General features: G+C 41.7%; 1 protein-coding gene across 4 annotated transcripts in view; it reads right to left on the bottom strand.

Moving 5' to 3' along the window:
• Positions 1 to 22,198, bottom strand: part of SBF2 (SET binding factor 2) — a 1,701,375-nt gene that overhangs the window by 1,187,048 nt on the left and 492,129 nt on the right. For all 4 annotated transcript variants that reach the window (XM_069223624.1, XM_069223621.1, XM_069223622.1 and 1 more), the window contains exon 3: positions 11,726 to 11,863. In XM_069223624.1, the coding sequence (XP_069079725.1) occupies positions 11,726 to 11,863 (138 nt within the window). The remainder of the gene's footprint in view (positions 1 to 11,725; positions 11,864 to 22,198) is intronic.

Raw genomic sequence — 22,198 nt, 5'->3', positions numbered from 1 at the left:
CATGGAAAATAATTTGATATGTTTGCATCAGTCTATCCTGACGAAAGTACAGTGTTAGGCACTCCTCAAAGTACTATCAAAAACGTTACTTTTTCTGTAAATGTCCGTGCACAAATAATGTAGCTTTAAGATTGCCCTAACACATGAAGCCTATAGAAAAATAAAACGTACGCATATGTCGTCGAGACAGAAACTTATTTTTTGTGCTCGCATAGTCACACACTTCCTAAAAAGTCCTCTTTTGCTAGTATACAATCTTTTTTTACAAGACATTCTGCACTCAAAGCTAGGAAATTATGCTCCAACACTTCATGGAAAGAAATAAAGACTTTTCCTTAGGAAGTAGATTGAGTACAAAAGAATCTGAGTTCTCAATATAGTGTAAGTTGGAAATTAAACATACACAATCCTTATTATAAAAAATAGTTTACTCAATTTAAGGTATTTGAGTCTCAATATTTTTGCCCTCTAGTGGCAAATATCATAGAACATATTAGTGCTACCACTTCCCCATCGTTATTTGACTAAAGTATTGTAAACGAAAAAAACAAATACTATAATAAAAAAAAGCGTTTCTGCAGAGAAAAAGAACACCCCGGAAACAAGATTGAATGTTTAAATATTACAAACACAAGAAAAGCCCTTCAGCATGCACAACAACATAAGCAGATAACGTAATAAAATAAACATTTACTGACACTGTTTTTAAAACAAACATTTTGGTAGGAATTAGTAAACCATTACGAAAAAGGCTTTCAAGGATATGAATGGAGGTCACTTTAAAGCCAAATTAAACATTTAGGGCATTTGTAGTCAGGATGTCTACCACATAAGTATGTATACACCAACACTGGGACTTTGTTTTTAAAATCCCATACTTCTAAATGACTTCACTACATTGAGATATAGCACATTCTCTGAATGACTGCCCTTTCCTGATACATTCAGTGACATAAGCAATCATGAGCTTATGCAGAAAAAATTATTGAACTAAACGAACATAAAACATATCTTACATACTTCCTGTAGGAAAGACTAAACGCACTTTGACAATCAGAGCGATTACCTACACAGGTTTTATAAGCTGGATGGCAAATAAACTCAAAAGAGGTGTTTTGTGCAGTACCCTATTAGCCATCTGAGGCAGGGTGTGTGTGCTCCCTTTTTTGTGTCCCCTGAGCACTATGGTATTACAGAAGTGGAGACAGACGCTTCTGAAATAAGGCTGGGCTACATATAGCACCAGTGCTCTCTTAAGAGGCCGTTTCCTAATTCGCATGGGGGCGTGGTACCATGTAAATGAGGGAATCACACTACTTCTGTGTCTGCGCCGTATTATGGAAGCAGAGGTAAACATACCCTTAGGAGGTGCGCTGACTGTATCTCACAAAAAGGCGGTGCACTTAAGGCAGCCCTTTATAGGGGTAGAAGGTGGTCCCATGCACCCGCCAGACATTTCTCTGCAGGCGTGACCAGTCATTCACTGCACCCGCCTACACAGGGATCTCTGACCCCTCTTGAAAGTGCAGGTGAATTTCCGTCTGTACAGAGAATTATGGAGCAGACTGGAAGCAGCCGCTCTGTTTCAATGAATGCACTGCCTCAGAGCAGCATAAGTTTGCGACTGGCCTAGGGGCAACACATTCAACCTAACAGGTCGCACTGTCCCAGTCTGCACCTGGTACTCCTTTTAAAAGGTGCCCGCGGCATAACCAGGGGCTGCTCACCCTACGTAAATAACATGGGCTTTGGTTTTTAGAGTGAAGAATTCTACATCTGACCACTGGCATGAACCAGTGTTTTAGAGAAAACCTACTAAAGTTATATTTCAGTTTGAAATAACAGCATGGGAGTATACTCAGGAAGTACACTGGGGGAGAAGGAGGGGATTGCAGGCCTGATTACCTATGTACAGAACATATTTTCCTATGGCAGCACTTATGCTCAAGAGACATGCTTCCATTATAACTCCCCTCCAATATTTTATTTCCTCAAAAATGCTAGGTTCCAACTGGGGTTCATTTAGTATTATGCTGTCATAAACAATTCAGAAGAGGAAAACTACAAAGATGAAATGTCTTTCAGATATAGTGGGATGGTAGAAATGTCAAGCCAAAATCAAGAACAAATTACGTTCATAAAGATTCAATTAAATAGTCCTTTGTCTGCCAGGAGTACTATATTGTAAGTCAATAATTCTCTCTTAGTGCTTATTCAACATGCATCAATAGGTGGGAGGAGTGTGTGTCTGCCTTGAAAAAAACTTAATATTTTTAATATAATGACAAAAAAAATCATACCAGACAATTCATTAATTGCAAAACCTCACATTACATCTGTCTGAATATCAGAATCACAACATTTATGTTGAGGCCACAGTAAGACCTTTGTTAAGAGCTACAATGAAACTCTAGAGAGCAAATTATTTTGATGATCCAAATTGTCAAAGTCAATTCAATGAAAATAACATATTGTACGGTTTCATCTTATTGAACATATTCCTGAAGGGAAGGGGCAAGGTGACTACTAGTGCATATACACAGGCAGGAAAAACAAGTTACTTAAATTCAGTACCATCCTTTCTGGTGAATACTCTATCTAACCACAGAATGCACACATTAAAATCCTCCCCAGCTGCCAGACTGGATCCAGAAAACTTTCACAAGCAATGCTCCCACCACCACTAGGTGCCGCAATGTAGCTTCGCTCAATGATAGAGCGGATCTCGTGTATAAGTGCTACCCCTGCTGCTAATGTCAGTTTCTTGCTTGCCTTTTTCCACACCCTCAGGTGCAGAGCATGAATGTATCAAAATTGCCTTTTCAGCATGGCCACCTCAGATGTTTTACCTTTTTTGGGACCCTATTCTTACTGTTTTTTTAACTCTGCACTTTACCCCTGCTAACAGATTAAAGTGGTACACTTGTTGACGTTGGCTTACACCTAACTGCCATATTTAACTTTCCTATAAGGCCACAGTATATGATGCAGAACTATACCCATAGTACAGAAAGTTAAATGTCACTTGTGGACTGCATCAATAAATCGTCCTATCCACTACAGCGTCAGGTATATCCTGTATAGCTGACTGCAGCAGCCTAAAACCTGCTATATAGACCTGACAAAATAAACCTTTTTGACAGGCAGGAAACCCTATTTTTTAAGATAATAAGTTGCCTCTAAGTATATCTTCTCGCTCAAAAGGTAGGGTGCCTGAAATTTAAAAGTAGAGCATGTGTGAAATGAAAATAGCAACATTATTCCAATGAGTTGTCCCAAAAAGCTATTTTCACTGAAATCCTACAAAATGTCAAAGTACAGGTTGGAAACTTAAACCTGTAACCCTTGACAAGACATGGCTACAAAATTCATTCAATTACTATTTTTTTATATTTAGTAAAAAAAAAAAAAAAAAATCATGATGAAGTGAGATTTTTCATAATAAGCAAGAAATGTAACATTTGAAAAGTTACCTTTTACCTGCCTGAACCTGCAGTAGACTAACTAGTATCAACCTACTGACAGCTGATTTGCCAATACTTGGGCTTAATGTGGGGTAAAACCTGCCCCCAGAGCAGGATCAATAGCCTGGGTGTGAGGAGGTGTTTTTCTTACCCTTTCAGGAAGTTCAGTAATAGGAGACCCAGAAACTTCCCTAACTTGTAAAGGGGCCTGCCTTTTCACATGTAAATGTAAGGTGGGGCATGTTGAAGTCACAACTTTGTCCCCCATTCCCACCAAACCCAGTGAGAGGCAAGCTACTCCCATAATCTGTTTTACGTGAACACAGAGGAGGGGGACACCTCATTTCCCTGGCCACACTCCTGGATGGGCACACAGGTTCTGCACAAGTGAGGAGCGGGTTCTCTTTCTTGGATCTGAGGAGTGTGGGCAGTGTGGGGTTGTTTGCAGTAGGTCAAACAGGAACTGCTACAGAAGTGGGTAGGGATGCCCCTCGGAATTTAAACCCCACTTCTTAGGGGACAGCAAGTAGTCACCCCACCCACTATCTGGTACAAGTCATAAATGTTGCACCCAAGGCACCCTCCTCAAAACACTTTCTGGAGATGTGGAAGATCAAAAGAGATCTGGTTCGTCCTTGCTGCAACCTAAGTGGAGCTCTGAAGGACTGAACCTGCTTCCTCTTGTACTCAACACAATGAAGTGGACTCTCTACCCCTGTGTGGTTACAGGGACACAAACAGCTGCAAAAGGCCTTTTTCCTGAAAGGATCAGTGCCAACTGGACCTGGATTGGTCTGTGCTGGCAGCCTCTGTTGAAGTGAGGTTTATTGCTAAGCGCTGCCCCTGAGGTCCTGAGAACCTTAAAAGTGACCCAGAGGACCTGCTCAAGAAACCCTAAAAAGTAGTGATTTAGAAAATCTTTGGACTTCTAAGACCTCCCGGGCTGCCAGGGCGATCTCTTGACAAAGGTGGAACTACACTCCATTGCAGACACTCCGAAACTGTGGCTAGGTTCCAGTCTACCGCTCACATAAACTATCACTGATGCTTAGTACTTTTTCATTATAATTTTACAGAAATCTTTGAAAACTGAACTCTCTGGGTCCTCCATATTTAATTTTTGTCATTTTGTCGTCATTTGGATTCATGGATTTTACTCCGTTTTCATAATTCAGTTTGGGATTTATTTTGTTTGATGTTTTGATTTTATAATTGTTTTGGTAATTCATAAATACTTCACAAATTGATCTAAGTTAAGCATTTCTGCTCTGTGCCCCAGCTACCAGGGAGTTGAGCACAGATGCATTTAGCTATTTTAAGGTTCATCCTGACAAGTTAGTGTTAATAGTTCCTTCAGGAGAGTGATTATCCATCTCAAACAATAATCCAGGTCCTTATGCTGAACAATTGTTAGTACCAGTGCACATATTTCTAACTGGGGACTTTATTTTTAGATGTTAAAAAGACACAAAAAGGGGAGGCGAGTGGCACTGAGGAATTTGCAGGCAGACGGAATATCCACCAGAAAGAGCTTTCCCGAAGGTATGTACCTTGTTCTTCTAACAGATACTTCTAACAGCAGATTCTTCACCATAAAATAGATACCAAAGGAGTACCTCCCAGAGCGTAGGATTTGTGGAGTGGACTTAAACCAAAGGTCTTGCAGGACCTTGTGAACATATGCACTGACACCCATGTTGCTGTCTGGTAGATGTCAAGGCAGGCAATCTGAGTCCCACAACTGTGGCAGCTACCTTAGCTATGGTGGAATGGGCTGTTAGACCTTCCGGTGACTGCCTCTTGGCAGGGAATACTAGCTCTTCATGCAAAGGATTATCCACCTCAACATCATCTTCTGCACAGCCACGTTCTTTACCGCGGAGAACACCACAAAAAACGCTGACTGTTCACACCGGTCACTGGATTGATCAACGTGAAAGCTTAAAGCCCTTTTAAGGTCCACCACTGAAGCCTCCCCTCTTTTAAGGGGTGAAGATTGCTGGTTGGGTTTTGGGCTACCCAGTGTGAAAAAGGTTCCAGACTTTAGAGAAGGAAGCCGCACAAGACTTCTGCACCAGTTCATCCACACAGAAAGGTGGGGGGGGGGGGGGGGGGGGGAGTCAGTTACACAACAGTGCCTGTAGTCCCCTCTTTCGAAGAGCTGAAATCATCGCAATGAGGAAGATGGTCTTGAGTGTCAGAAGACGCAACAAGCAGCTATCCATCAGCTGCCAGGATGTGCACAAGACACATCAAGAGAAAGTTAGGGTTCCACTTTGGCTTTACAAATGGTTTGAGAGGGAAATTATGTGTCAAACTTTAAAATATACTGCTTCACAACAGGTGATTTAGAAAGGCTGGTCCGACAAATACAAAAAGGCCAAAAGGGCTGAAAATAACTTTTTATAGTGCTAACTGCAAGGCCTGGAAAAACGAACAATAGATTATCTGATCATTTGGCTTGTAAAGTCTCTGGGGGTCATTACGACTTTGGTGGACAGAAAAGCCCGTATGCCGAAGTCCCGATGGTCAGGTTGCTGCCAGTGCGGCCATGTGGGCCCCATTAAGAGTTTACTGCTGGGTTAGCAGGCAGAAAAGGTGTTTCCAGTGGGAAACGACCGACAACATTGATATCAGCTCATAATAGAGCCAGCGGGAATGCTATAGTGCATAGGGTGCAAAGCAAACAGTCAACACCGCAACAGGGGTGGGGGGTGGGTTGCACTGCCCATGTCATTTGCATGGGCAGTGCAGGGGCCCCCCTGGGGTCCCCTGCACCCTGTCTCAGCTAGCAGTTACATGTAAGTGCAACAAATTGTCTCTCCGAATAATTTTTGATGCACTGCACACAACAGACAGAAAGTCAAATAAACGTAAATATAGAAGTTTGGGCTGTGCCGCTGAATGCCAGCTAAGCATCATTGCTGCTCACTCAGTTAACAAAAACCTCCCTGATCTCTGAATACATGAATTCCTTTAAACAGATACTTAGGTAGGGTTACCCTTCACAAATACTCAAAAAATTATAAGAATGTTAAAAGAAGATTTAATTGGGATTCAAAATCTTCTTGTACGATGATCCTTGTAACATTAAAAGGTAAGAATTTGTAGACCCAGACTCTTTTCGATTCTCCTCGACTGTATAAGATCCAGTTTTTCAGGCCCACTTTTCTTTTACGATGATTCCTGTTAGTCTGTCTAAAGTCAGTTGATCCATTATTTTAGTGCCCATTCTTGAAAACATGTTAATCCCTGGATTCCTCTCCTCCATTTGTGTAGTACACCCTCGCCCTGGTGTGCAAAGTTCAGAGGCACTTTTGACTAAACAAGGCATGTTTTCGTTCCATATTAGCCAAACTGCCGTCACTGCAAAGTGCAAGGCAGGCAGAACAATTATTTTTCCACACAGTAACGTGTGTTGATTTCTGATTTAATGACCATGAAATGTGGCACGCGCAATTATTATATTTGGGTTCCATGAAGAAACAGGATGTTTGGCAATAAACAATGCAGTCATGGAACACATTTCACCTTGCAAGTTCAGCAGCAAATATTCATCCTGTAGGAGATGGCCAGAATCAATCTGTTGTGGTTTACATTCCTGTTGCTAGCACACAAATACATTCTAATATTTGCACTAGATTAAACCGTACATTTCGTTTATAAAGCAGAAAACCAAATGAATAACCAGAGAAAGAACTGAAAGCAGTGGTTGGAATGAGCAAAGCTACTGATATCAGTGTATTTTCGGCCATATTAAAAACACACTGGAAAACTCAAAACCAATGGAAAGCCACGGTCAAGATTAGGGGGCGTGTAATGATTAGAGTGAACATGATAAAATAGGGCTAAAAGCCAGTGATTAACAAACACACAAATTAAGACAGCATGTGGGATGCCAATGCCTAAATAACATCCTGCTTGTCGCCTCCTCCCTCAGTCTACCCCTATATGTATCGAACTGACCGTGTCTTGCACTCCCGCTCCACATCTGCTAGCGCTCTGTTGCCTTGCAGTTATAACTGCACTTAAGACATTGAGCTATTTAAAGTCTTACACAGATACAAGGGCTCAAGAAGGTACTGCTCTCGAAAAAATGGCAGTAGGTGACGATGCATTTCTGCTGGATAAAGCCTTCATGAAGTGTTAGTAGAAGATTTAAATGAAGATATTCAGAGCCTTCAATCAGTTACAAAGGCGAATACAATAAAAGAAAGGGAAAATCGACCTTCTGAAGCTCAAAAGGGGTAGCAAAAAGGCCAAAATGCGAGCATGATGAAAAAAACAAAGACCCGCAGAAGCAAAGACAGCATCTACACGAGCACGACTGAACAGGGGGTCAGTGGGGTTTATTCTTTGGGCCTGGGGGGTGGGAGGGGGCTGCGGGGCTTATCATATACCCCTTGCCACTAGCAGCCGCCACAGAACATTGGCAGGGAAATGGTGAAGGTCCACGAGCAGGAAAAGGAGAGGGGAAGTGATGGCGTTTGGCCAATACCAGAAGCAACTGAATAAAGTGCTGGTTTAAATCAAACAGAAATTAGCACTTCTTCTTACACTGCGCTCTTTTCTACTCTGTTTATTTATTCTAACTCCATTCCATACTCGAATCCAGCATTGCATGTTGTCCTGTGTGTGGTCCTATCCAATAAGAGAAAAATGTGCACATTTGTATTACTGGTTATGTACGAGCACTCGTGAAAGATCTGTACATACCATACCATATAAATCACTTCAAAATACAAAAAGATTTTACCTCCATAAACAATGCTTATTTGCATAAACAATTATAACTCTCGAGTTCAAAAAGAGGAGATCATTGCCCATCTCTACCTTAAACTCTAACCTTATAAAGAAAACCCTGAGAATTACCTGTAAACATATTTCACAACTATGGAAAAGGATGAGAAAACTGTGAGCAAAGCAAGCATGCTACAACTGCTGAGAAAAGAAAACGAACCATGTTTAGGAAAAGCAAGCAAGGGTGGGCAACGATATTGTGTATCGGAAAAATCCAGATGCCAAGACAACTACACAGGCAAAGAAGCAGCACAAATAACCGAATTACAGCCTATTACATTTGAGGAAGCATTGAAAAGATGAATCTCTGGGTTGAATATCAGTTATCTGCCACAAATAAGATGTTCCATACGAGGTCCGAAAACTATGGTATAATAAAGGTAATCCATTTTTACCACAATTTCCACATATATCAACATCTGGGCTAAATATGAGAAAAAGGGAACCTATGCAGGGCCCAAAGGGTGGGCAAACCATAAAGAATGGATACATAACATCCTATACAGAGCTCAACCACATGTTGCCTTGGAGACTGCAATTATTAGGAAATGCATGTGGGAACCAAGAGCTGAAAATAAGACTTTGCAGATAATTTAGACCAACTCCAGATGTCACAAGTAAGAGGAGTAAGGGGTTTTGTGTGAGCATCAGCAGGGCTTCACACTTGCTGAGTTCATTGGTACTGCAGAGATGTTAGTCTTAAGGGCCACCACAGCATAGTTAAGACTGAAGAAAGCTCAGGAAGATGGGGAACACCCTACATGAAACCTAATGGTCAGAAAAAGTGGGAAGAAACAAAAAAATACAAACCACAAGAATCATTAGACAGTCTGAAAAATCCCACAGAAGGCAGAAGCTGAAGGAATACATAACCTTGCTGAGCTTGCTGACGGATACAGATGTAGCACCAAAAGGGGAAGTACGCAATACAATGAAAATCAAAGAAAAGAGAGAAATTCGAAACTCCATAGAGCCCATAGAAAGGTACTACAACCATAAGGAGTTCTAAGCCAATAGTAAATCATCACCGAATGGGAGCTGGAAAGTTACAGTTGCAAAAAGAAGGTTCTTGGCAATTCAAAGAACACAGGAAAAGACTGCACAAGATTAAGGATGACAGACAACGCTTTAAGTGGGCTAGGTCCCTCTGGGTCTCTGACGTGGCAGCAATTTAAAACTGACAATGAAATGGGTCCCTAATAGGCCACAGAGTTATGTCTTTAAATTTACAGGCAAAAACACTGATCGTGTGAATGGCTGTAAAAGTGTTAAACTGATCCATGTCAGTGTATGACAGCATAGTAGTTCCTGCTTACATTAAACACATTCTACTTAATCTGCATTCCATAAGAGTGTCTGCTTTTTCAACAATACTGTGTTTTTGTACTTTTTTATGCAGCATATTAATTTTGTATAGTGCTTAATGCAAAATAACGTGTCTCTAGGTGTCTGCTTGAGTTCAGTCTTTAGTTAGGTGTATATAACTGGGCACAACCGAAAGCTCAGAAGTTGAGGCTAAAGGCATTGCGAGGTTTTCACAGTCCATACCACTGTCTCATAAAGGAGTTCAGAATACAAGTGCATACAATGCAGAAATGTTTCGTGGGCTTATATTTTTGTGCATCAATAACGTTCACTGTGTTTTTTCACACATTGTTGTAAATATAACGGCTGGATTAACAATACTACAGTTGAAACAAACTTCCAAGCATGTATAGAAGTGGTTTTACTACTTTGAACAAGATGGAATCCATCTCTGGCACTTATTCGTGTTTCCCCCAGCGCACATCCTCTCCACAAAGGCTCCGCAGAATACACTCAAGCTGATGTCATAACAGTTTATTTCCACTGCTGTTGTTGTCCTGCTCGTGTTGAATTTCCATGGTGCGGATATAATATTGTTACAAGTAGCTGTTTTCCGTTTCTTCACTAGTCATATTTATTCGACTAGGGTCTTCTTGTCAAATGTTTCTTTTTTGTTGGAACGTCTCCGGATAACACTGGCATACAGGGTATTGAATAATTATTTGAGGAAGTGCTATAATGGCCACTTTACCTCGAACTTGAGATTAACGTCGTCTCTGATCCAGTAAACTGTAGAAGGATGGAATGAGGTACATTTTGGGGTGTCTAAGTTTTGGGGTTCCATTTTGCCACTCTGACAATCCTTGGTCTCTCTGGAAATTCACAAAGCAAGGGTCATGGCTGATAATTGGAAGTGTGATTTTATGCGAAAGTGTGTGAAGGAGGTACACTTATTTTGAAATACTGACAGTGCAAAAGTAAAATAAAATGCAGCGCTTATAGGTGAGTGCATTGTGTGTGTAGGGGTGATGAAGAGAAGAAATGCAGGAGAGTCAAGAGGGTGCAGGAGAGTGAAGAGGGTGCAGAAGAGGAAAGAGTTGAGGTGTGAGATGACATTCTACTGTTTAATTCATTCCTATGTTCAAAACTGAAACATTTTTAAATTCTAGCTATTCACAATAAAAACTTTGTTGTTACTTGTTTATCTGATATTCGTTACAAGCACCAGCAAAGCCAATAGGTTTGGCTTCTTTCGGGCGTGACAGGTCTTTGATGAAAGCTCAGAGTGGCACCGAAATACTGGCAGGGTGGTACTATGGGAGCACAGGATTTTATTTTACGTGATTTAAGACATGCCCTACTTATATAGGCCACAGCCTTGGAGAAGATTCCTATCTGCACGTCTTAGGCCAGGTCCCGCTTAGAGAAACACACCCTCACACAGACACATTTTTCATCACAATTAAAAGCCCTGGCTAAAGCAAATGATACAAGAAAATGACAACAAAAAGAATATATCACTCAACCAAAAAAAGAGCTAAATAGTACATGCCAAGGGTAGGAGCAGTGATGGAAATGATTGGAGGGACATGAAGCAAGGTTAAGTTTGAGTTTGAAAGTTCAAGATGAAAAAAGTCGGGAAAAGTAAACTTAATATCCCCCACCTGCCAGAAAGAATACAACCCCTAAACACTGATCTGAAACCCCTACGTGTATTTCAAATAAACAAAGCACCCTCGTTTATCTATTGCAATAATCTATTCTATAGTGTGTGCATTGGTGCTAAAATTAACTTAAAAAGATTCAAATAAACAAAACGGTGGACGCTGCAACAGACAACTGTTTTATGTGCAATGCAACTGTCCCCATGTTAGTGTCTCAAAAATATCTCAATAAAAGTTGCAAGGATGGATAGTGCTTTCTCCATATTTCAGGCGGAGAGCGATTCCCTGGGCTGCATCTTCCCCAACCTTTGCACATAAAAGATGGTAATTCATACAAAGGAAGCCAACCACTCAGTGCAATATGAAGGTACACTTAATCATACCATAATCGCCCTTTATATTCTGAACCTTTGCATAATCTAAGAAGTTAACAGCTGTCCAGGCCCATCCTTTTCCTCCTACGTCAAGATCTGCATTGTTTCCAGAGTTTACCTGCAGGTTGATCTCAGCCTCATAAAACGTCAGGCAGGCGCAGTAGTGTCGGTCTAAGTCGATATCCGTAAGGACCACCACAAAGAAAGTGGGCTGCTTCCTCTCTCGAGATAACTGCCATCCCCCAGGCTGACAAAACTAAAAAAAAGAAAAAAAATGTTAAATAAGTTAAACAATCTAAAACTGAAGAAAAACAATCAAATTGGGGGCTTGGGAAAATATGATGAGTGTTTGTTCAATTCCACTTCGCAGCTTAGTACACTGGGGTGCAGACACTGGGCGAAATAAGTGCAATCCTCTCAGTTAATAATGTATGTTATGGACACGTCTGTTTTGCAAAGTCGTACTATTGCTTTACGTTTCTGCTACATACAGGCCAACTGACCAATCTATTCAGCTCTCTTCTTTCTCTGTTCATAGAATGGTGCATAAACCGCACTATCACGCTTTATGCAATACCAGGTAATCTGTACGTGATGGATTTATAATAATAAGGCAATGGCCTCTTAAGAAGCGTTAGGACAGTAAAGGCATCAATTTAAGTGCTTACTTACAGCACTATAATATTTTATACTCCAGGAACGCAAAAGTAGCTGTGGCTAAACAAGTTCTAACAAAAAAATAATATCAACAACTCGTTTTTATATAGTGCTTTCTCCCACTGGCTGCGGTCTAATTGCTGTAAATGAAAGGTGTTACTGTTTTACAACCTCAGTGGACTCAACCTCATTCGAACTGCAGCCTTTCCAGTTACTTACACACACATAGTTCAACATTACCCGCCTTGAGTAAAAGATGCTTTTTCTCAAAAGCTTTCTTTTTCAACACTGCCCGTTTTTTTCATCACGTTTTAGGTCAAAACCTAACATGTATCACAGTTGTCTGGTTGCAAAGGCATATTGGGGTTATGCTGAAAGCTTTCCTAGGAATGTATTCCACCCACTGCTTACCACTGGCTTGGTGTTTTGTAATGCACATTGGCCTGCTTTCTATTTGCTGGTTTTATTTGTTTTAGGCTGTCCAGCATGATGTTGTCCATTCCATGGAGCCTCTTTACGTCCTCTCTGACTAGCTCCTTGTATTCTCTTCCATTAGTGCTCGTTTTCTGGGAACTCTTTTTTTCTTTTTCACAAGGTACTCCAGGAGAGCACATTTTCAGATGGCTCTTGTGTGCTAGTTCACAGAAGTAAATGTGCTGTATTTTTTTAAAAAGGTTTCCTGCCTCATATCTTTCTGCTTGACTGACTCTACGTATATCTGCCAGTACATCAATCTCGCATGCCTGTGAGGAACAATATTCTGTCTACGAATTTGTTTATTTTGGTCAGTGCCCTCTACTGATAGCATAATTTAACCAATCCTCATCCTCAATTTCATGCCCATGCCACGTTGGAGTTCAGAAGAGAATGAGCAATAACAAGGCCTTTACACTTTACTTTTCTTTCTCGGACTTCAATGTCAGAGGATTTATGTGCTAGGTATGGGGATGTGAAAAAGCTATAGGAGTTATTTTTTTCTAGCACACAACAAAATTTAAAGGTCAGTAAATGAACAGTACACATATTTCAGAATATATCAAAATTATGAAAGCACAAACAAAGCACCTTTTTTATAACTCTGAAGTGTGGATGAAACAAGCACTTTAATACAATCCAAACAAATCAATACACTACGTGATGCGAATTTCCACTCATTATCACACTATCATTTGTGCGTTTTATAGCTTTATCAGTAAAACTGTATGTCTGCAAATGTAATGGTAATTTAAATTGAAAATGTGTTATCTGTAATGGCAGTGGGCTACCATACCCTGCATACTCCATTCTGATACTCATCTCTATGCTATGCCACTCTAGTTCATTCTTCGCCACTCCAGTTAAAATCACTCTACTCCACTCTAGGACATTTTGCGCCACTCCACTCTACTCAATTCTACTCTACAACTTTCTATGTAGCTCCACCCTTCACAGCTCTACTGTACGTCACTCCACTTTATGCCACTATACACCACTGCACTCTACTCCACTTCACTCTATGACACTCTAGTCTACAACACTGCACTCCACAACACTCTACTCCATTCTATATCTACTTCACTTAATGCCTCTCCACTGTATACCACTCTACGCTTTCGTACACTATGACTTTCTACGCTTTCGTACACTATGACTTGCCACGCCACTTTTACTGCACACCAGGACACTCCATGCCACTTTACTCCACAACACTCTATTTCACTCCACTCTGTGACTCTACACCTTTCCACTCTACGCCACTCCATGATATTAACATGATAAGCCATTCTACCATACTGCACTCTATGGTACTTCACTCTATGACCCTGCACGTCATTTTACTCCAATCTATGACACTCCACTCTTTGACACTCTACTCCACAACTCTACACCTCTCCACTTTACTCTACTCCACTTTAATCCACTCCAGTCTACAAAATTCCACTCCATTCCAGTCTTCAACACCCTACTCTGCGCCACTCTGCTTTATGGCACTCGACTCCATGCCACTCAGCTCTGACACTCGATTCCACAACAGTCCACTCCTCTCCACGACACTGTAAGCAACTTTACTCTATGGCACTCCACTCTGCGCCACTCCACTCCAATCTACATTACTCTATGACACTCAGCTCTACACAATCCACTCTACTTGACAACACTCCACTCTATGCCACATTAATCCACTCCACACCACTCCACTCTGTGACATTCCACTCTGAGACACTCTAAGCCACTGCACTCTACTCTACTCCACACCACTTTACTCTGCTCTATGCCACTCCACAACTCTACTCCACTTTATGCCACTATACGACACTCGACTCCAGTCTACCACTTTACACCACTCCACCCCACCCCAGGCTACGACACAATACTCCCCACCACTTTACTCCACTCTACTCTTTGCCACTCCATGACTCTATGCCTCTCCACATACACCAATCCACACCCCTCCATTTAAACCACTCCAGTCTACAACCATCCACTCTACAACACTCCACTCCATTCCCGTCTTCAACACTCTATTTAACTCAATACCACTCCACTCAGCTCAATGACACTCAATTCCATGCCGCTCTATGACAGTCCACCCCTCTCCACGCCTCTACGCCACTATAGTCCACTCTATAAACACACTACTCCAATCTGCAACATTCTACAACACTCAACTTCAATGTACAACACGCTGCTCTATGCCACTTTACTCCACTCTATGCCACCCCGCTCTATTCCACTCCACACCACTCCACTCAACACCATTATATGACAATACACTCTGACACCTTACCCCATGCCACTCCGCAATCTACTCCACAATAGTCCACCCTACACCATGACACTCTGCACTACTCTTTTCTACACCACTCTACTCTACTACACTCTATGCCACTCCATAACACTCCACTCTGTGCCACTCTCCTCTACACCACAAATGTTTAGCCATGCTTCACAGTAGCTACACTGGTCTACAACATGGCTAAAACACATTGGCAAAACCAATAGCTCTCGCATAGGAAAGAGCTATTGGCTTTGTCAATGCTTGCTGTAAATGCTACAAAACCACCAGTCAGCCACCCAGGAAAGCTTTGGAGAGGTACATCAGTACAGTAATCGATGAGCAGAAGTTTATAGTTAACAACTTACTCCATTAGCCATGTAGGCTCACAAAAACATGGTGGTGTGTTAGAGAAATGTCTCAAATTTGACCCCAAATGGCAGCCAGAAGCTGGTTTTAGGTGCTTAACCAAAAGGTCTGATCAAGACAGAAGATAAGAAAGTGCCCAACGGTATCTCTGCCTGTAAAGGTTTCAGCAGAGACAATGGGATTGAGTTCCACAGAGATAATCCTTGTATCTGAAGGCTGCTTCCAAAATTTCTTGCTAATGATCTGTGAATTGTAGTTTGCAGAGGTTAAAAATCTAAATGGAAGATAATGGCTGAACAACGTACTTTAATGTACTAGTGAACTTCTATGAAATCTTTATGGATGAGCCATTAGAATTTAAAGTTCGCTTTTTCTATCATTACTGGGTGCAAGTGGAAGAGCATGAGAGCAGTTGTAACTTGGCCATAAACGTCTAGTCCAAATGTAAGAAGGCAAATGTGACTCTGACGTCTTAGGGGTTTGATGATTGATTCGTTAAGGATTGCAATATAAAGGGTGTTGCATATTACAAGGAAAAACGAAACCCAGCAATGACGCTGGCAATTTTCTGAAAGATGTGAAGGAATGGAACAACACCTCCCCAACGACACAACTGGTGGACGCAGATTTGGAGATGGCATTTATTTGTGGTGTGAAAGAAAGCTTTATTGAACATCACACTGAAGTTGTGGTACTTACCACTGGTTGTGAAGGAGTGTCCAGGGACTCAAACCAGAAAAAGGCAGGTCGACAAGATAGGGAATCCCTAGAAAGACAGGTTCACTTCTCCCTGCTCAGCCATAACCATTTTTTTTGCATCCAATGGTGCTGTGGGTTAGTTATTATGGTACTTATATTGAGTTGGCATAGTGGTCTTCATGCATGATATGGAGATGTGTCATTTGTATAAACGTTTCATCCTATCCAACAGGAGACCAGCATCTTGGTCAGGGGGGCGCACTGTTGCTGCATAGTATTGGTGATAATGTGCAGCATTAAGGAACTTTATAGGAGAAGTAGGAAGGTCTAGAAAATATGTTCCCAATTTGATATGACGGGCACAATTTGGTTAGAAGGAGTAAAACGGTGCTGACACAGATTTGCTGATGTCAGCTGAGTGTTTGAGACTATCAAGGAGTCCTTATTTACAAACATTTAACTGAAGTGCCACAAAATAAACTATTGCATTATACAGCTACAAGTATGTTTCTGCGCACCACAGAAATAAAATCCACCTCCAGGCAAGTTCACAAATTCACAAGCGCATACATCTATAATCTGAGGGGCAGGAAAAATGTGTGAATCGAGTAGATAGAGGAGCGTTAAATACAACAAAAAAGAGTTACAAATTAACAAAAAATGTAAAACCTCCAAACACCTGGCATATTAACTAGGTATCAACATCACATAGATCATATAGGAGTAACTTTAGGAACACTTCAGGTGTCAGAGCTTCACAGGCTCGTTGAATACAGCGGACTAAAATTAAAAGTATTGCCACCATAAGTCACCCTGCCTCCACGTTGATAACCAACATCTATCTTCTTAGAATTTGCAAAACCTTACTTTGCTCCTATAAAGTCCGACTGAGACCAGGAAATGCTAGGACCTTATTCACCTAATCTAAAAGTCCTCACACTTAACAGCAACTCTAGTCACAGTTTTTCACCGGGACACTTCTCACAAGTGAACCAAAATAGTGTCAGCATGGGCGTCTGGGCCTATGGGCCACTGACTCGAATTCTCACCACTTGACACACCTCTACAGGTATCCACTGAAAACCCATCATGTTTTGCTCCCTAAATTTAAGACATAAGTGCACTGAAATCATGCCTCTCAGTCAAGGTTACCTTCGATTTCATCTCCTTCAAGGGAATTTCTTGCTGAATATAGAAGTCATAGATTTAATCACCTGCCTCGTGATATATCAGAGATTCTCTCTAAGACAAGGCCAGAAGTGGGTTAACCCTCACAAACCTTCCTTGAAGTGGCCACTCTCAGAGCTACGAAGTGGTGCAAAAATCTTTCTTTTCTTTTAGTCCCTTTTGTTCATTGTCTTCTCAAAACCTGGTGAAGCGGGTTGAGTATTCTAGCTACTCATGGTAACAAAGCCTAAATGAAGGATAATCCACTCATTGGTCTTCGTTGAGCTCCTTCACCTTCTCACTACCAGAATAAAGGCCCAGCTGTGTTCACCACGAAGGTGGGCGCAGGAAAAGACAAATGCCAGCTTTTTCCAGGTTTCTCCATTGCTTTTCCAGGGAAGCTGTAAAAGGAAAACCTATTGGTATTATTGTTATCAAGGGTTGCAGAACTAGCTGGTCCTCTGTTATTTCCAGCTATAACCAGAGAAGGAAGACATGACCATAGCAGACTAGTCAACCAAGAGAAGGAAACGCAAAAACAGCCATGCTGTTTCATTAAGGGGAGAGGTGGCAGAGTTAAATGCACGATTGAGCTGCGACTATGCTCTAAAGTCAAGATGAGTATCTACACAGACACATAGGGTTCATTCGATTCCTTGAGCTAGACTGACCTTCAAGGGAATAATGACATCACCATTTGAGGAACAGCGAAGAAGAGGGGGAAAAGGAAGCTTCATCATTTTTGCATATTGACTGCCTAGCACAACAACTGTATTGAACTGTACAGCCATTTACACTGTGCTTCCCTAAAACCTGAGAGGCTCAAAGCACTTATGAGCTGTAGGAGTTAACATCTACTTCATCTGCTAAACATGACTAAAAGAATGTTGTTTCTTGTGTTATGCATAAGGCATATATTGGTGTTGTGTGTAAGGTTTTGAAGTGCGCTCCATTCATATTGCAGAGGGCATAATGCACTGCAATGCTACACAAGGTTATGGAGCAAAAATAATGACGCAAATAAATCCAGTCTGAGTACACAGATCAGGGAATAATTCTGCCATTCCGACTCTGAGGTGACTGCTGATCATACCTAGCATATTCCATAACTTATATTGAGAAGGATGTCCAAAGTAATTTTGTTCTTGATAAAAAAAGGAGGATGATCTACAATGGAGCCATTCTAGATTTGAGGATCCTCTTTGACAATACAGCTTGACTTGGAGAGCAGAAAAAATAGATCTTGCCTGTCCTGTGGATTGCCTAGTGAGCAATGCAGAGCTGAATGCAATTCTTATAGCTCTGGAAAGCTAGTGTATGGGGTGAAATCGGCACAGGTTTGGGACCTGCTTAGGCTCAATATTCAGGATTCTTAATAGCTCCGAGAGTCTATAGCACAGCTTACTGACATATTAGGAGGCGGGAAACACTGAGAGAGTTCCAGCTGAGAGAAGATCCACCATAGAATTCTCTTAGGGGAAGACAGCAGTTTTTTGTCACTTGTTAGACTGAGAGGTTGGAGTAAATGATCACACTTCACACAGAGGTTCCAATTTCCTTCAGCAAGCTAATGGCATGGTTGTATTTTTGCCATGCTACCAAGCATATATTCTGTAACATCTAAATGTGGACAGCTTTTAGACACCAATTAAGAATTGACGAACAGATCTGTTCCATTCCCACCCTGGATCTTGTTTGGTAGAGGGGCATAACTAAATCCCTTTGTATGGCAGGAATGGGACCAGAAACCACAAAAATGGTGGGCAGGTAGGGGAAGCGGTTTATCCAAGACGAAAAACATTTGAAAAAGTATTGAAGCTTAATTGCTCACAGTAGAGATAGTTATGCATGAACAATTATAATGTATGCTGAATTGTACATATGGACATGCCAGTTAATTAAAATAAGTAGGTTTCCTCCTACATTTGAAACATATTTCTTCAATGTCTGTGTTTTCAATTCACAAATGCTGGCAAGAATATGCCTCAGAAGCTGCGACAACCAGAGGTTCCAAGACTACTCCTGGAAAACATCTGAGAATTCCAACTCTTCCACTTATTTCATTTCCCCCAGCTCCCGATGTCCCATTCAGAAGCTCCTTACAATTGGTCAATCATGTCTATCACATCTTGTAGCCCAATTTGCTTATTGGTAATTAAAATGAACATTCACTGAATACATTTCTTACCAAGTAATATGACAACGATTGCACTATTGATGCTGGCAGCAGCCCTCTGTAGATTTCAAAAAGGGGAATTGCTGATCTTTATGTAATGTATTGCATTCAATAATCAGGCTATTAAAGCTTAATGATTTACATTTGTTTCTTGTCTCTATGGCAAAAGATGTCTAATTCGCCAAATGTTCATTTCCTCACTGCATCTTACCGCCTTGCACTATTACTATGCTTCTGTTGGTTATGACAGGTTTAAAACGTTTGAATCACTAGCCTGATCCTGCCCCTATAGTGCATGATAGAAATATAAAAAAGTGGTGCTGATCTCCCATAGTTCATTTGCTATGCAACTGTGTTAGTAAATCGCTGGTATTAACCGGATATGACAGATGAATTCTGCATGCCAAAGGTTTTCCACAAATATATCTAAGTTGGTGCATTAGTCTATACCCTAATAATGTGACATTTCAAGATTTATTATCTGTTTATAGATGTACTTAACTTATTATGGATCCTTTTACAGCTAGTCTTGCCACATTCCAATGATCTTCCTCCAGAACTGCTACCTTTGTTAACATTTCATTCGTTTTTTGACACAAACAGATAGATTTGAGTGCACAGAAGGCAGTGGTTTCAGGGGTTTGAAAACCCATTTGTCAGAGGGAAAATATGTTATTTGATAGATATTACAAAGTTCCTGTGAAATAAAGAGTTTTATACAATAAGGGGGTTAGATAATGTCTTGTTTCCTTCCCTCCAGCAAATCAGTCTTAAAGCACAACGATACATTTAGATAATAACAGCATCAATTAATCAATCAATAATTTGTTAAGCGTGCTCAAGGCCCTGGGGGGGGGGGGGGGGGGGGTTGGGGGATTGCTACTTCGAAGAGCCATGTTTTGAGGCGCTTTCTGAAGGCTAGGAGGTCCTGGGTCTTGCTTAGGTTGGTGGGGAGGGAGTTCCAGGTTTTGGCGGCGACGTGGGAGAAGGATCTTCTGCCAGAGGCGGTGCGTTGGATGCAGGGGACTGTTGCGAGGGTGAGGTCCGTGGAGCGAGGGGGAGGGGGGGTGCTACTTCGAAAAGCCATGTTTTGAGGCGCTTTCTGAAGGCTAGGAGGTCCTGGTTCTTGCGTAGGTTGGTGGGGAGGAAGTTCCAGGTTTTGGCGGCGAGGTGGGAGAAGGATCTGCCGCCAGAGGAGGTGCGTTAGATGCAGGGGACTGTTGCGAGGGCGAGGTCGGCGGAGCGGAGCTGACGGGTCGGGTTGTGGAAGTTAAGTCGTTCGTTGAGGTAGGCCGGTCCGGTGTCGTGGAGGGCTTTGTGGGCGTGAATTAGGATTTTGAGGACGATCCTTTTGTTGATGGGCAGTCAGTGTAGGGATCTCAAGTGGGCGGAGATGTGCTTGTGGCGAGGGAGGTTGAGGATGAGACATGCAGCGGCGTTCTGGATGCGCTGGAGTTTTCTCTGAAGCTTGGCTGTGGTCCCTGCGTGGAGGGCGTCACCGTAGTCCAGTCTCCTGCTGACGAGGGAGTGGGTGAGCGTTCTTCTGGTTTCAATCGAAATCCACTTGAAGGTCTTGCGTAGCATACGGAGGGTGTTGAAGCAAGAGGATGATATGGCGTTGACTTGCTGAGTCATGAAGAGACGAGTCTAGTATGAAGCCAAGATTGCATCAAACCATTCGACAGAGCTTCAGCTTTGCCTATTATTTAAACGCCATGAAAGATAATCTAACCTATCAATTACAATGAAGGTGCACTGTTTGCTACATCTTGCTGGCAGCAGCTTTTAAAATCCGACATTTATACACAGAAAGTACTTTTTAACACCCCAAAAAACATTACATTCTTAACAGCACAGTTATTTTTCAATAAAATCAAACTGCAAGTCGAGTTTTGACTTACCCTTTCTAAGAAAGCAGTGCACTCTTTGAGAAATAGTGATATTAATGCCCCAAAATGAACATTTTACACTATAGGAGCATATTACACATAACGTGTCTCATGTGTAATATGCTCCTACAGTGCAAAGCGTGGTTCTGGTGACGTTTACAAGAACCTCTGCTTCAAGTTCTATCGTAACTGGAGCCCTTTAATGACAGCGAAATACATCACCCAGCTACTTGTTATGTGTATCCTATTGTACATATAGGTTATACATAACAATTGTTACTTATCTCTGGTAATATTCTTTCTGGTGGATACTTTATTCCTCACATTAAAATATCCCCAGGTACCAGAGCAGAACCGAATATTTTTTCATAGCAGTGCTCCTGCTTGCTGCTAGGTGGTGTCATGCAGCTGCATGTTGGCTCCATACTGCCCCGTGGAGTGATAGACAGAGACTCATAAGCAAACTACTGCATGCTGAAGTCAGCTATCCATGGATTCGGGCCTTTTTAGATATTAAAAAGAAGCCACTCCTTCTGGTGTTTCTTTCAAACTGCATATTCCTCACTTTAGAATTGGTATCAAGGCAGTTCTCCTCAAAGTGAAAGGTCTGTCGAGTGAGTGCCGCCTTCGAAACTCCAACGTGCAAAACAGCGGACATTGTGCATTCTCTGCAGAGGCGAACAGATCTAACCAAGGCTCTCCCCACTGCTGAAAGAGACTTTGCATCACCTCCGGATGGAGACGCCATTCGTGATCGACTATGCATCGTCTGCTGAGTTCGTCTGCTCTGGCGTTCAAGGAGCCTGCCAGATGTTGAACCACCAGGGAAATGTCCTGATGTTCCAGCCCTGTCCAGAAACGAAGGGCCTCTTGACAAAC

The sequence above is a fragment of the Pleurodeles waltl genome, chromosome 3_1 (assembly GCF_031143425.1).
Source record: "Pleurodeles waltl isolate 20211129_DDA chromosome 3_1, aPleWal1.hap1.20221129, whole genome shotgun sequence".
NCBI lineage: Eukaryota > Metazoa > Chordata > Amphibia > Caudata > Salamandridae > Pleurodeles > Pleurodeles waltl.
Note: the sequence above shows the minus strand (reverse complement) of the source record. Positions and strands in the feature narration are given on the sequence as shown.